Source organism: Eulemur rufifrons, chromosome 14 (genome assembly GCF_041146395.1).
Source record: "Eulemur rufifrons isolate Redbay chromosome 14, OSU_ERuf_1, whole genome shotgun sequence".
Taxonomy (NCBI): Eukaryota; Metazoa; Chordata; class Mammalia; order Primates; family Lemuridae; genus Eulemur; species Eulemur rufifrons.
This window is the reverse complement of record NC_090996.1, coordinates 35,389,260-35,403,551: the sequence shown is the minus strand read 5'-3', so window position 1 is coordinate 35,403,551 and position 14,292 is coordinate 35,389,260. Positions and strand designations below refer to the sequence as shown.

At 60.0% G+C, this 14,292-nt stretch overlaps 1 protein-coding gene and 1 long non-coding RNA gene across 3 annotated transcripts; one reads left to right on the top strand and one right to left on the bottom strand.

The window, feature by feature from the left end:
- Positions 1-51: 51 nt before the first annotated feature.
- On the bottom strand, positions 52-3,643 carry IGFALS (insulin like growth factor binding protein acid labile subunit). Of its 2 annotated transcripts, none has more exons than XM_069487101.1 (2): positions 3,211-3,643; positions 52-2,030 (listed from the first exon to the last, which is right to left on the bottom strand). In XM_069487101.1, the coding sequence occupies exons 1-2, from the start codon at positions 3,224-3,226 to the stop codon at positions 280-282; spliced, it is 1,767 nt and encodes a 588-aa protein (XP_069343202.1). In that variant the 5' UTR covers positions 3,227-3,643; the 3' UTR covers positions 52-279. The 2 variants fall into 2 exon arrangements, with proteins under 2 accessions (XP_069343202.1, XP_069343203.1); XM_069487102.1 differs by having other exon boundaries at positions 52-2,027.
- A 4,296-nt stretch (positions 3,644-7,939) lies between these two features.
- On the top strand, positions 7,940-14,285 carry LOC138394754 (uncharacterized). Its single transcript, XR_011235324.1, has 6 exons — positions 7,940-8,655; positions 8,886-9,087; positions 9,790-9,899; positions 10,515-10,957; positions 11,403-11,477; positions 12,925-14,285. It is a non-coding gene; the product is annotated as an uncharacterized lncRNA (long non-coding RNA).
- The last annotated feature ends 7 nt before the right edge of the window (positions 14,286-14,292 follow it).

Below are 14,292 nucleotides of genomic sequence, written 5' to 3'. Positions count from 1 at the left end.
GGTGCAGGATTGAGGCCAGGCCAGGCGGGGCGCGGGGCCCAGGGCGCGTGCTCTAGGCCATACGCTGTGTTGGGTGTGTTGTCCTCCTTTAATTGGTGACAGCAGGGGGACTGCCATGCCTCCCCACCCCCACCCCCACCCCCACCCCGTCAGGCCGACACAGCCCCGGGACTGTCCTTCACAGCTCCTCATTCTGAGGACAGTGAGGACCTGTCCTGACCACAGGGCAGTGTCTGGTCAGGGCGAACCAGGCAGGGGACCACAGTCAGGAGCCCGGGGTCAGCAGTGAGCAAAGTGGGCCTCACTGACGTCCCGCAGGTCGAGGCCCGCGACGCCAGGGGGACCGGCACAGGTGATGTTGTTGTAGGTGTACACGGGGGGCTGGCAGTCGTCCCCCTCGGGGGCCACCTGGACGAAGCGGGGCACGGCACTGGGGTTCTGCAGGGCGAAGTCCCGCAGCGCCTTGAGGGGGCAGCGGCAGTCCCAGGGGTTGCCCTCGAGCCACAGGCGCTCCAGGCCGGGGGGCTGCGGCACGAAGGACTGCAGCGAGTTGTTCCTGAGGCTGAGGTAGCGCAGCCGCCCCAGTGGCGAGAAGAGGCCCTCGGCCACCGCGTCCAGGCGGTTGTGCGAGACGTCCAGCCAGAAGGCCCGCTGCAGGGGGCCCAGGGCCTCCGCGGACAGCGCCGACAGCCGGTTGCGAGAGAGGAGCAGGAACTCCAGCTTGCCGAGGCCCTGGAAGAGCCGGCGGGGCAGCTGCGTGAGCTGGTTGGAGGTGAGGTCCAGCTCCAGGAGCTCGGCCAGGCCCCACAGGCTCTGCTCCTCGATGTCAGAGATGCCGTTGTCCCTGAGGAACAGCCTGCGCAGCCCCGAGAGGCCGGCGAAGGTGTGCTGGCGGATGCGGCCCAGGCAGCTGCCCTCCAGGTGCAGGCTGTGCAGCTTGCCCAGGCCCTGGAACACCTGCTCCGGAAGGTTCCGGAGACAGTTGCCCGAGAGGTTCATGACCGCCACGTTGAGGAGGCCAAGGAAGGCGCCCGGCTTGATGTCCTGGATCTGGTTGCTGTTGAGCGTGAGCACCTCCAGCTGCCCCAGGCCCTCGAACGCACGCTCGGGCAGCTGCCGGATGCGGTTGTGGCCCAGCTGCAGCTCCTCCAGGAAGTGCAGGTCCTTGAAGGTGCGGGGCCGCAGGCCGGCCAGGGCGTTGTGGGACAGGCGCAGGACATGCAGGCCCAGCAGGCCGGGGAACGTGTCCTCCAGGAGGCCGGCCACGCGGTTGTGGGACAGGTCCAGCCAGCGCAGCGCCTTCATGCCCAGGAAGGCGCCCGGGGCCACAGCGGCGATGAGGTTGCGGGCCAGGTAGAGCTTCTGCAGCCTGGGCAGCCGCGTGAAGACGTTGGCCTTGACGCTCCTCAGCGCGTTCCTGCTCAGGTCCAGCTCGCGCAGCTCGCCCAGGCCGCAGAAGAGCGCCGGCTGCAGGTAGGCCAGCCTGTTGCCGGCCAGCACCAGCTCGCGCAGGTTGCCCAGGCCCTGGAAGGCCGTGTCGGGAAGCACCGCCAGGCTGTTCCAGCCGAGGTTGAGGTCCCAGAGGTTGGCGAGCCCCGCGAAGAGCCCTTCCTCCACCCTGCCCAGGAGGTTGTTGCTGAGGCTGAGCGAGGCCAGGCCAGGCGTGTGCGCGAACGTGGGGGCCGTGAGGCTCCGCAGCTGGTTCCGCTCCAGGTGCAGGTGGTACAGGTTCTGCAGCCCCAGCAGCGCCTGCGGCTCCAGGCTGCTCAGCTGGCTGCCCTGCAGGTTGAGGAAGTCCAGGCTGGAGAGGTTCTGGAAGGCCGCCGGGGGGATGGAGGAGAGGTTGTTGCCGTCGAGCCACAGCGCCCTGGCGCTGGCGGGGATGCCGTCGGGCAGCTGCGTGAGGTTCCTCGAGCTGCAGAAGACGTCGAGCTCGTCCGCGTCGTCACCGTAGCTGCAGGTGCAGGCGGCCGGGCACTGGTGGCCCAGCGCTGCCCCGCACGCCAGCAGCAGTGCCAGGACCAGGCCTGCTATGGGGAGAGAGGTCTGAGGAGGCGGCACCAAGGGGAGTTTTGGCGGGGTGCCCTGGGCTGCCTGGGGTGAGCACGACGCCAGACCTCCCCAGCCCACAGCCACAGAGGAGGGGGCGCCCGGTCATGAACTGAGGCACACGGTCACCCCCTTAGTGGCGTCCTCTGCTCCCGTGCTGACTCTGCACTTTCCCCCATGGGACCGGCGGGGTGGCGTCCCTGCCTTCTTGCAAAGACTCGGCTTGGCTTCAGCTAGGCCACGTGGGCTTGGGCAGGCTGGGCCCTGGCTGGCTGCTGGGCCGTGTGGCAGTCGGCATCCCCAAGGCAGACGGTTGGGCCGGGCCAGGCTGCTACGGGGGTCCGGAGAAAGGGGAAGGAACTGAGCCATCAGCTGAGCTCTCGCCATTTTCGGAATATTCTAGAGCAAGTCTGGGGTGGGGGTATTCACTTGTTGCCCCTGGTGAGCCAGGCACCCCTTGCCTGGCCAGCCCTACATGTTGGGGGGCACCCGCCTGCCTGCTCCCCAGTGTGTGTGGCCTGACCCCGGCCTTGGGGCAGACCCCAACCCTCCACTTACTTACCAGGGGTCAGGGTGCATCTTGGGACGAGGAGCACCAGGCCCCACTGACCTGGCAGCAGTCTCGCCAGCAGCAACGTCCCAAAACCTTGCCCGCTGGACACTGTGCCACCCGCCACACGGCCCCGTCCCTGCCCCAGAGAGCTCAGGATGCCGGGGGGTGGGGCAGGGCAGGGCAGGGCAGCGGGGGGCTGTGATGGGCTGGGGCAGCCCTGGAGTCCAGCCCAGGCTTGAGGCCAGGGCACCCCACAGACGAGGGGTGTGAGGCGCCGTCGCCTACCTACCTGGGCTCGGCCCTGAGAGCCGACCTACCAGCTGGAGGGCAGTGGGCCCACCTGGTGGCTCCAGGGGCTGAGGGCTCCCCAGCCCCTGCCTGCGCTGCCCGCCACGCTCTCGGGGACGGGCGAGGAGGTGGGAGAAGGGAACAGAGACCCTCTGCTGTGTGGCCCAGCCGCATCCCCCTCCCACCCAGTGGTCCCCAGAGTCCCCCAGAGCTGAGCCCTCCAGAGTTGCCTTGAGCGCTGGCCCTGGCCCTGGCCCCCCAGGCTTGGGGTCACGGCTGGCCACCCCAGGTGAGTGGCAGGACGCTCTGGGGTGCCTCACCTTTCCTCGGGGCCATTGCGTGTGCAGACTGGGCTGTGGGCTGCAGTGAGTGAGAGCGTCTGCTGTGCCGGCCCCAGGGCAGCCAGTGCCTGTCGGCCGCAGGCCCGGCCCAGCTGGCCCCAGCCCCGTTAACCCCCTCGTGCCGGGCGGCCAGCACCGGTGCAGACGGTGTGGGCGAGAGTCCACCTGAAGCCACCTCTGGCCCGAGGTGGCTGGTCCCCGTTTCCCTGCAGAGCTGGCTGGGGCGGAGCTGGGTGGCCAGGTGGGGGTGGGGCCCCCCGGGAGTGGGCTGGTGCTCGAGGCAGGTCTGGGGAACCCAGGGCTTTGCCCGTTCCCACCCATGGGCAGGGACCCCTCAGGTGGCTCTGAGGTCTTGGGGATCCACCCCCGGCTGAGCCATGACTGTCGGGCTCCATGGGCGCCACCCCCTTTCCCCGTGTGCCACCTGCGTGCTGCCCAGCCGCTCTCCCCAGAGGGGTCCACCGTTTGGGCTCCTGGGCTCGAGGGCTGTCCAGGGCCCAGGCCTGTCACAGTCTCCTGTGACCTCAGGGTCAGCTGGTGTCTGGCCACTGCCCCACCCCCAAGCCTCTTCTAGGAACACCGTGGAGCCTGTGTTTGCTTTCCCCAGCGCCGTCTTCCTGGGGAGAGGCAGGCAGGGAAGTGGGGGTGGCCTGGCCTGTGGTGGCCCTCGGCCAGGCCGGGGAGGAAGGCCGCTCCTGCCCGCAGAGGCCCGGCGCCTCCCCACCTGCCCTCGGGCCCTCCTTGTCCTGCTTGAAGCCCGTCTCTGCTCGTCACTGCCTCCTCTGGGCCTGAGCAGGTGGGGCCCGGCCATCGTCCTGCCTGCCTGTCCCCTGCACATCCCCGAGGACCCCTCTCTGGCTGTCGGCTGGCCCCGCCCCCTTCACTCTGCCTGGGGAGTGGGATCGTGTGCGTGGAAGGAGCTGGAAGAGGCACGTGTGGGCACAGACCAGGTAGGTGGGGCGGTGACCCGCACCCCCAGTTTCCAGGGTGCCTGGTCCCGTGGGAAGGTCCCCTGCGCCGGTGCTGGGCACAAGCTTCTCCTTCCCTTTATTGAGAATCGATCGTTCCCCAGGTCGTTTCTCAGCTTCTGTTCTGAGAAATTATAGATCTGCAGGGAGAAAGTCCACACCCAGAAAGATCCACAGGGAAGTTTACACAGCGGAAAGTGCAGACTCAGCAGGGGCCCAGGGCTGGCTGGCCGGGCGGCCTCTTCCCGGGAAAGGTCCCCGAGTGGGGCCTCTGTGTCCGCGTTGCTGCTGCCTGGGGCTGAGGCCGGAGCCGGGCACACCCGCCGCCCCGGAGCCCCCCGCCGTGTGGGGGGAAGGGGAGTTGACTGTCGTTTCACTGGGGGAGGGGACAGGACTCTCTGTAAGCCACAGGTCGAGCTCCGTGCCGTAGGGGAGCCTCAACAGGATCTTGGCAACCAGGTCGTACATTTTTAAACCTCTTGAATCCTGGGAGGACACTGAGGAACGCGCACGTGGACGTCCAGCCACCGGTTCCACGGAGAACACCCTGTCCCCGCTGTCCCCGCTGTCCCCGCTGCAGGCTGGCCGCTCCCCTCCCCTGGTGTCTCTCTGGTTTTACCACCCAAGTGTCTCCCTGAGGAGTTAGTTCTGCCTCTTTCAGTCCTCACGGACTCGGCGTCAGGCGGCTGCGTCAGCTGTGTGCGGTGCAGCCACGTGGCAGCTGCTGTTCTCTGCGCAGCTCGGCCGCCGGCTTAGCTTCCGGCGATGCCCTCGGGCCCTGTGGTGGCGTCCCCGTCCCCGCGGCAGGCGCTTCTGTGGGAGCAGAACTGAATGGAGTCGCTGGGACCCGGGGACGTGCGTCTTCCCAGGGGATGAGGCCACCCCTTCCCAAGGAGCTAGACGGACCTCGCTCTCTGTTCACACCCTGCTCTGGTGGCGAAAGGATGGCGGCTTTTGTTGCTTTGTGTTTTCTCAGCAGTGGAGACTGAGCATTTTTCAGGGGCTCCTTGGCCATTGGATTTTCTTGTTTCAACCAGGGCGTGTTTAAGTTTCCTGCCAATTTTCTTTTTGTTTTAATATTTTGTATAGACAGGGTCTCACTGTGTTGCTCAGGCTGGTCTCGAACTACTGAGCTCAAGCGATCCTCCCGCCTCGGCCTCCCAGTTGCTGGGATTACAGGCGTGAGCCACCTGGCCAGCCTAGATTTTCTTTGAGACGTGGTCTCGCTCTGTCGCCCAGGCAGGAGTGCCATGGCGTCATCATGGCTCCCTGCAGCCTCCAACTCCTGGGCTCAAGTGACCCTCCTGCCTCAGCCTCGCGATCCCGCGCAGCTGGGACTGCAGGCACCGCCTCGCCCGGCGCTCGTGCTGATTTGCTCTCAGGTTGTCTGTTAGTCTGGTTTGCAAGGTATTTAGGAAAGAAAAAAAAAAAACTCTAGCTGCCAGCCCCTTCTCAGGTACACGTCACTGGTGTTTTCTCTTGCACTGAAGTGGCCTTTTCATCCTCATTGTGACTCTGGCGAGAGTTCTTAATTTTAATTCAGGCTCAGAAGAGGTCCCTTAAACGTTGTGTACTGAATTTCATTCCTCAAATATAACCATAAAGATGGAAAAAATGCCAAAAATCTTTTATGTAGTCCAACTTGTGGCTTCAAGTCCTCCTGGCACACGGACTTGGGTATAATCTCCTAACATATCCTGTGAACCCTGCGTTGTTCTGTCCTGTGGTATCATCTGCTTTCTGTGACGTGAGCTCGAGTCTGATTCTTTGTAAGGACCATGGTGGCCACGGCACGGTGAGTGAGATGGCTGTCCCCGCGGCCCCAGGTCGGGCCAGGTGAACCGGGCCCCTCTCGGCTCCCCTCCCTCCACCGTCTGCCCGGCTGCTGCACCGTCCCCACTGTCCCCACTGTCCCCACTGTCCCCACCATGGAGGCCGTTCGACATCCGGTAAAGCAGCCCCCCACCCCCTTCAGGAGCATTTTGGGTATTCCTGGTCCTGTGCGTTTTCACATAAACTTTGGAAACAGCCTGTCGAGTTTCTAAAACAAAACCAGAAACCTGTTGAATTCTGCTCTGTGCTGCAGTTCGTGGAGAGTTGATGCCTTCGTGATACTGCGTCTTCCAACCCGTGGACGTGCTCTGTTTTCCTCCTTTTTTCCACATCGTCCTGACCTTCTCTCAGGAGCAGTTTTGAAGATTTCCATGTTGCGATCCTGCATGCGTGTTAGATTTTTTCCTAACGTGGTGGTTATTTTTGATACTATAAATACGTGTTACCTTTTTCCTCCTCAGTTGCATTTGCTGTTTGTCGAGGCTGAAATTCTCTGCAGTTCTTTTTCTAAGGTGGCTTTACTGACACACAACTTGTGCAGCGTACAGGTCACCCGCGGTGACAGCGGCTTTGAGGAAGCGTGTGGCTCTGTGCGGCCTCCCCACAGTCCGGCTTCCCGCCGTTCCCGCCCAAGACGTGCTCGTTTGTGTCGCTCCTTGGCTGAGCGTCCGGTTTTTGAGGTTGGTCGGTTTGTGTCGTGGATCGGTGCTTCCTGCCTCCTCGTGGCCAAACAGGACTGTTCTATGGAGAGACCACAGTTTGCTTATTCACCAGCGGACTTTCCACTTGGGAACTACTGTGTGTAGCCTGCTGTATTTATTTCTGTAAACATCTTTAGACAATGTGTTTCATTTTGCTTGGATAGATTCTTAGGAGTAGAATTGCTGGTTCACCTAATACTGTATCTTTTTTGAAAACTGTTTTCGAAAATGATTCCATCATCCTAAAAGTGTGAGAGTTTCGCTTGTCCCATATCCGCCCCAAAGCTTGGCACGGTCAGGGTCTTTTCAGGTATTCTAATTACAGTTTGTTTTTCACTAACGACTAATGATGTCAGACACCTTTTCGTGTGTTTACTGGCCATTCTGCTATTTTCTTTGGTGAAATAGTCTTAAGGCTTCTGCCCATTTTTAATTGGGTTGTTTATATTCTTAAATTGTAAGACTTTGTATGTTATGGATACAAGACTTTACAGTATGGATTACTGGATAAAAGATTGGCAAATATCTTTCCCAATATGTGGCCGGTTTGTTTTTTTTTTTTTTTAATGTCTTTTAAAGTGCAAAAGTTTTTCATTTTAATGAAATCCAATGTATATATTTTTCTCTTTTGTGGCTCATAACTTTGGTGTCCTACGTAAGAACTGTTTGCCTAACCCAAGATCACAAAGCTTTTCTCCTTCTCAAAGTTTGGCAGGCTCAGCTCTTACATTCAGGTCAGTGGCCCGTTTTGGGTGGATTTGTGTGTGTGGTGTGAGGGGAGGGTCTAATCGTCCAGCACCACCTGTTGAAAAGACTACCATTTCCCCAACTGCAGTGTCCTGGCATCTTTGTTGAAAAATCAATTGCCCGTAAATACAAGGATTGATTCTGGACTCTCGGTTCTGCCCATGGGCCTGCGTGCCTGTCCTCGCACGCTGTCGCAGTTTACTGCTGTGGCTTTAGGGTGCATTTTGAAATCAGGCAGCCTGAGACCTCCAGCTGTGCCTTTTTCAAAATTGTTTAGGCTCTTCTGGGTTCTCTGTGTTTCCACGTGCATTCAGGATCCACTTGTCAATTTCTCCAAAAAAGCCTGCTGGGATTTTAATAGTTAATAGTTTTCTAATCAGTGAACATTTTAGATTTTCTATAATTTCTGTTAGCAATATTTTTTTAGTTTTCAGTGTATAAATCTTCAGTTTCCTTTGTTAAAGTAGTTCCTGAGTATTTTATTACTTTGGATGTTGCTGTGAATGGAATCTTACTTTTGCTTTTGGATTGTTATTAGCATACAGAAATATAACGAATTTGTTTATTACTCTTGTATCCCGGGGCCCTGCTACACTTACTAGTTCCAGTCGTGTAGCTGTATTCCTTAGGATCCGCTGTGCACAGGGTCACGCCATCCGTGAGTAAGGACATTCCTACTCTTCCCTTTCCGATGTGTGCGCTACCTGGTGTCTTGCACTGCACGCCCAGCGCGCTGCCCTGTCAGGAGTGGACATCTCGCCTCATCCCTGAGTTAGAGGCCAACATTGTCACTCACCATTAGCTGTGACGAGGTGTGTTTTGTGGGTGCCGTGGGAGGCAGAACAATGCCACCCACCACAGCTGCCCACGTCCGATCTCGGGGCCTGGGGAGCATGTTAGGTTACGTGCCAGAGTTAAGGTTGCAAATCGGCTGACCCTGGTGTAATTAGAGGGTCCTTAAAAGTGGATGTGGGAGTTAGATGATGTTGGCATGGCAACGTGAGGACCCAACCAGCTGCTGCTGGCCGTGAGCCGGTGGGTCCAGGCGGCCTCTACAGGCTGGACAGCTGCGGGCGCCGGCTCTCCTCCAGCCTCCGCGGGGAGCACAGCGCGGCACACGCTTGGATCTTACCCTGGCAAGACACACGCCGGCTTCCGACCTCCAAGAATGTAAGGTAAATTTGTGTGGTTTTAAATCACTAAGGTTGTAATTTATTACAGCACCAATCAGAACCTAACACAGATGGCCTTTGTCAGGTGGAGAAAATTCCCTTCTATCAGTAATTCAAGATTTTTTCTCATGAAAAGGTGTTGGATTTTGTCAAGTGCTTTTCTGCATCTACTGAAATGATCTTGTGAGCTTTCTCCTTTATTAATGTGGCCTGTTACATTAATTGGTTTTCAGATGTTCAGCCAAGCTCACGTCCTGTGATAGATGTCACCTGGTCACAGCGTGGAGCGTGCACCTGTGCTCACGGCAGACAGGCCGCAGGGGCTTCCGTGGGGCATCGTGCCCTGGCGTAGCCTCGCAGCGACTTGTGAATTGCCTCAGTCCGTGCTGCTACGAAGGAACAGCTGAGGCTGGGCAATTCATCGGGGACAGAGAGGTTTGTTTGGCTCAGGGCTCTGCGGGTTGGACAAGCAGCAAGGTACTGGCATGGCGGCCCCTGGCGAGGGACTCAGGCCGCTGCCACGCGGGGCACACGGCAGAGCTGTGGCCAGAGAGGAGGCGAGGGCGGGGGTGCCAGTCTCCTCTTGCAGCCTCGCGCGGAACCAGCAGAGCAGGAACTCGCTAGCTTGGGGACAGCTCCAAACCACTCATGAGGGACGCGCCCGTGACCCAAACGCCCCCAGCACGAGATGGCTGGGTCACACAGGCCCAGCCACGGCAGGAGCGCTCCCTTTTCTGTTCTGGAAGTTGGTGAGGGGTTGGGGTTGATAGGGGCACTGGGGAAGCCACGCGGGCCTGGGCTTCCTGCAGGGAGACTATTAATTCAGTTTTTTATAGGTCTGTTCAGATTTTGTGAGTCAGTGTAAGAGATTTTTGTCTTTCTGGGAATTTGTTGGTGTAGGGCTTCCCTGGATTCCCGTACAAGGCCCGTTCATTTCTGTCGGACGGGCGGTTCTCCCTCTTTTCATTCCTGAATTTGGTAACCGTTCCGTCTTCCCCTCGTGGTGATGGTCATTCTGCCTAAGGATTCATTTCGCCCATCTTTCCGAAGAGCTAACTTTTGGTTTTTCTGTTTTCAGTTTTCAATTTCACTGATTTCCTCCCTAATCTTTATTATTTTTCTTCTGCTTTCTTGCAGTTTCATTCATTTGTTTGAGGTCACACCAGTGCACAGGCCGCCACTGCAGCCCGAACTCCTGGCCCCAAGCCATCCTCCCACCTTGGCCTCCCACGGTGCTGGGACTACGGGTATGTGAGCACCTGGGGCCTGAACTGGGCAATTTAAATGGTTAGTTGTGTGTTGTGTGCACTTCCCCACAGTTAAAACTAATTAGCAAAAGACAATTACTAAAATTGTCAGCTATTTTTGAGCTGGACAGAAGTTTACCCCACTGGGACTCGTAGGGACGGCAGGGCAGGGTAGCAGGGCGGCTGTGTACAAGAAAGGAATTAATTAGCGAATTGAGTCCAGCACCTGAAATTATGAAGTGGATTTACCCCAAGAATATATGACTTTGTCTCAGAGAAATCTGCATAATTCGCAGATAAAAGAGAACTAGTTGACAGGTCCAGAAAAAACCACCTGTGAAGGTTCTGCCAGGCCCGCAGAGACGGGAGGGCGCCCGGTGCCCCTCAGGGCCGGCCCGGCCTTCCTGGAGACAGGCCTGGCTGCTGCTTCCATGGAAACCCTCGGCTCACCGCCCCCCGGGACCCCACCCCTCCCAGCTTCCTGCTGGACTCCTCGGCCTCCGCCCCAGGCGCGGGGGGGCTGGCACTCGGCCCACGCTGCCGGACGGCTCCTGCCTGTTACCCTCCACTGCCCGGCCTGATGCCCCTCTCACCCTGTCCCCATCTCTGTATCAGACACCGTCCTTAAAGCTGCCCAGGCCACTCAGCCCCAATCTGGGACGGATGCTGCTGCCTGCACGCACCAGGGGTCCCCCTGCCCCTCCTGGCCCCGAGCGCTCACCCCACAGGCCAGTCGGAAAGCCTGGGAAACGCCGGGAACAGCTCCCTGCTCGGCCACCACACCCCGAGTCTCCAGGACGCACCGCGGCCGCCTCGCTCTCTGCAGACCTGCCCAGGGCCCTGCAGTTGCTTTTCTCCACCCTCGAGCCCCTCTGGTTTCGCTCTCCGAGTCTCCTGCCACTGTGAGGACTCCCGTCTGTCCACTGCTGAAGCCCAGAGCTCCTCGGCACTTGCAGTGAAGTCGGGAACTAAAGCCACCACCCCCACGTCCACACGGGGAGACAGAAGTTCCAGCGACAGGACCACAAAGGACACAGCAGGGGAGTCAGGACTGCAAGGTTAGCTGGGCTCTCAGGAGCAAAGTCAAGTGCACCTCGTTACAGTTTGTGATGGCTGCTATAAAAGACAACACTAAAATAGCATCAAAAATCAACTTCCCTAGGGACCAGATGTCCCTAAAGAACCCATCTTTAGGGAGAAAATTACAACACTTGATGGCGAGGCATCTGCTGCCTACAGCCTGCGCCTGATCTGTGTCCCCGGGGAAGGTCCCCACCCTCTGAGTGCTCATCTGTTATTCACGAGCCCTCGCTGGTCACAAGTGACCCCGTGACTGGGGCTTGGGGCCAGTGATACCAGCCTGACCTCAGGGTCCGTGGCTCCCTCAGTTTCCCTGCGTCATGAAAGCCCAGGGTGGCTTCCTGGGGCTCACACGACGTGCCGGGAAAGGGGAGACCCCCAGGCTGACCTCGACCCCACGGTCCTGTTGTGTGTCCTCTACAGCTGCCGTCCCCAACCCCTCGGCCACCGACCAGTAGCTGCCCATGGCCCGTCAGGAACCAGGCCACACAGCAGGAGGTGAGTGGCCGTGAGCGAGGCGGGGAAGCTTCAGCTGTAGTTACAGCCGCTCCCCTCGCTCCAAGCTCCACCTCCCGGCAGAGCAGTTGCAGGAAAACAAACCCAGGGCTCCCACTGATTGTGCATTATGGTGAGTGGTAGAATTAATACACTGGGATAACAGAAATGAAGTGCACAATAAACGTAATGTGCTTGAATCATCCCAAAACCCTCTCACTCACCCAGTCCCCGTCCGTGGAAAAACTCTTCCATGAACCCAGGCCCAGTGCCAAGGAGGCCGGGGCCGTGCCCACTGCTCTACTGGGGAACAGGTCCCCCCCCAGGTCCCCAGTGCAGCCCCTGGGCTCTGCCGTGATCCCGGGTGGAGGCGTCAGCGCAGAAGGGCAGCAGCAAAGCCGCCAGACAGACAGACAGCACTGGCGTGACTCACCTCCATGCTGCGGAAGCCACGGCAGCCCCGCCGTAAACATGCTGACGTTTACACATTAGAGCCCAGAGCCCAGAACACCTGGGACTCCGCCGAAGGCCAAGGCCAAGGTCTCCCTGGCAACGGAAAACCACAGCCGCTGGGAGAACATGCAGCCACCTCAGGACAGAGACCCGAGACAGGACGTGGGCACACGGGACAGTCCGCACGTGGAAGCTGGCCGTGTAGACCAGGGGCCTGGTGTGAAAAACACCTTCACCTGGATCACAAACTGAAGCGTGAGAAGCAAAACAGACTCCACTGGATTTTCATCACGGGCGGATCAGGGTAGGGGAACAGAGCATTTGCCACGGACAGAAAGGACGCATTTGACCTTGAGTCAAGAATTTCTACTCAACACAATAGTGAGTAGCCAACAAGAAGCAAAAATGGTAAACACGCACAACCAAAGGACACAAGACACAATCAAGAACTCCCGGGGAAGAACTCGAACAGTCGGTTCACACAGGAAATGAAAATGGTCAGTGGCCAAGTCAGGGCTCACTAAAACCCCCGTGAAACACCACTCGCCACCCCCGAGAGGGACGAAACGCACAGCTCGGTGCCAGGCGCGGGCAGGGCGTGCGGCACCGTGCCTGTCCCACCAGCAGAAACCGGCCGATGATCCCGCAGAACACCAGAGCGTCTCCCAAAGTTGAAACGGACTTCGCCGTAGCCCGGCAACGCCCATTCTGAGGACGACGCCGGGGAGACCCTCGCCCACCACTCGGGCACAGAGACGGAGGACTGCCATGAGTGGGACGCTGGGTGACTGCGGCCACCGCAGCAGACGCAGCCAGGCCCTGAGGGGCGTGCACAGCAGCATGCCACTGACACCGCCAGGATTCAGGGGACACAGGGTTCCCTGGGGGGAGGGACGGGCTGCGGGGCATCCACTGGATCGGGGCATGTGCGGGGCGGCGGGCGCTCTGCTTCTCTGTTCCACGCGATTTCTGAAAACCTTGTTCCCACTGTTCACAGACATCAAGACAAGCTGCACCTGAGCAGCCGCTGCCCCCGGAAGCCTACGTGCACACCTGGCATTACGTGTGGGGGCAGGACCCAGAAGAGACCAAGCGGTGCCTCTCGGGACGGTGCTCGTCTCTAGTGCTGCCCCCGGCCCCGTCCCGTGGTTCCGCTGGGGGGCGGCGGGCCACCGGGAGCCTTGGCTCCACCTGTAACATCGTAATGTTTATAGGAGAATGAGGTTGTGCAGTTCTCGTGCAATTTTCAAACACAGCAGTGTGGCCCAGTGACCACGCCCCACTGGCCCGCAGCCCTGAGCTGTCTGGCAGATGGCGCAGGGCAACTGTGCTCCGCCGTGGGAGCCTGACAGAGACGAGGTACCGGCGGTGACACTCTGGGGAGGCCCGGCCCCTACCCCGTCCGGGCTGCTCTGGGATGGCCTCCCCCGTGCTCCCCACGCCCCAGCCACTGGGTCCACCTGGAGCCCAGGGTCTGGGCAGGAGGCACAGCCGTCCTCCCCGTTGTTCCGGGATCCCAGACGAGACATCCCGAGCCATGGCTCAGCCTCGCAGGGAGGGCAGCTCGCCTGTCCTGGTGCAGGGGCAGGGGGACGGCCGCCCGGAGCCCGCGGGACCCCACTCCTCTCCCTGCCCCGGGGCCTGTGGGCATCACACCCTGTGCAGGGGCCACAAAGGTGCCAACTGCCAGGGGTCTAACGGTCACGTTACCAGCTGGCCAGGACCACAGCAGGGACACAGCCCCTACCTCAAGCGGACTCCTGCACCAGGCCAGGTGCCAGGCTGTCCCTGGAGACTTCCCAAAACAACCATCAAGAGCACCTTTTGCAGGGACAGACGGCCGGGGCATGGGAATGAGTGCCGAGCTCCAAGGGGCCACAGGGATGGTGTGACATGGCCACACGGCCGAGGCTCCAGCCAGCTGGGGCAGCCTCCTCAGCCTCTGCCCAGCCCAAAGCTGGGACACCAGGATGGGAGACGGCAGCCAGAGGGCTCGGGACAGGCCCCCCCATACCTGGCTTCATGCACAGAAATGCCACCTGCCACATCTGCAAGCCGCTAACTTCCCCAGCCAGCCCAGGCTGGACAGGATCCTGCCCCCAAAGGGCCGAGTCCACGTGTTCCACGGCAGCAGGGAAGCCAGTTTGTGCATGATGCTGACCTGGAGCCCGTAGAGGCATCTGGACCGACAGGAAGGCAGGTGGGGGTGGGGAGAAGCAGCCCAGGTGACTCCAGGTGCCCCTTCTGCAGCGCCAGGGCCTGCTCCAGCAGCCGAGGCGCGGGGAGGGGCAGCTCTCCTTGTGGCATTAGGTGACCCACGGGGACCCCACTGGGAGGCTCAGAGACAACGCAGAGTCTGCACGTG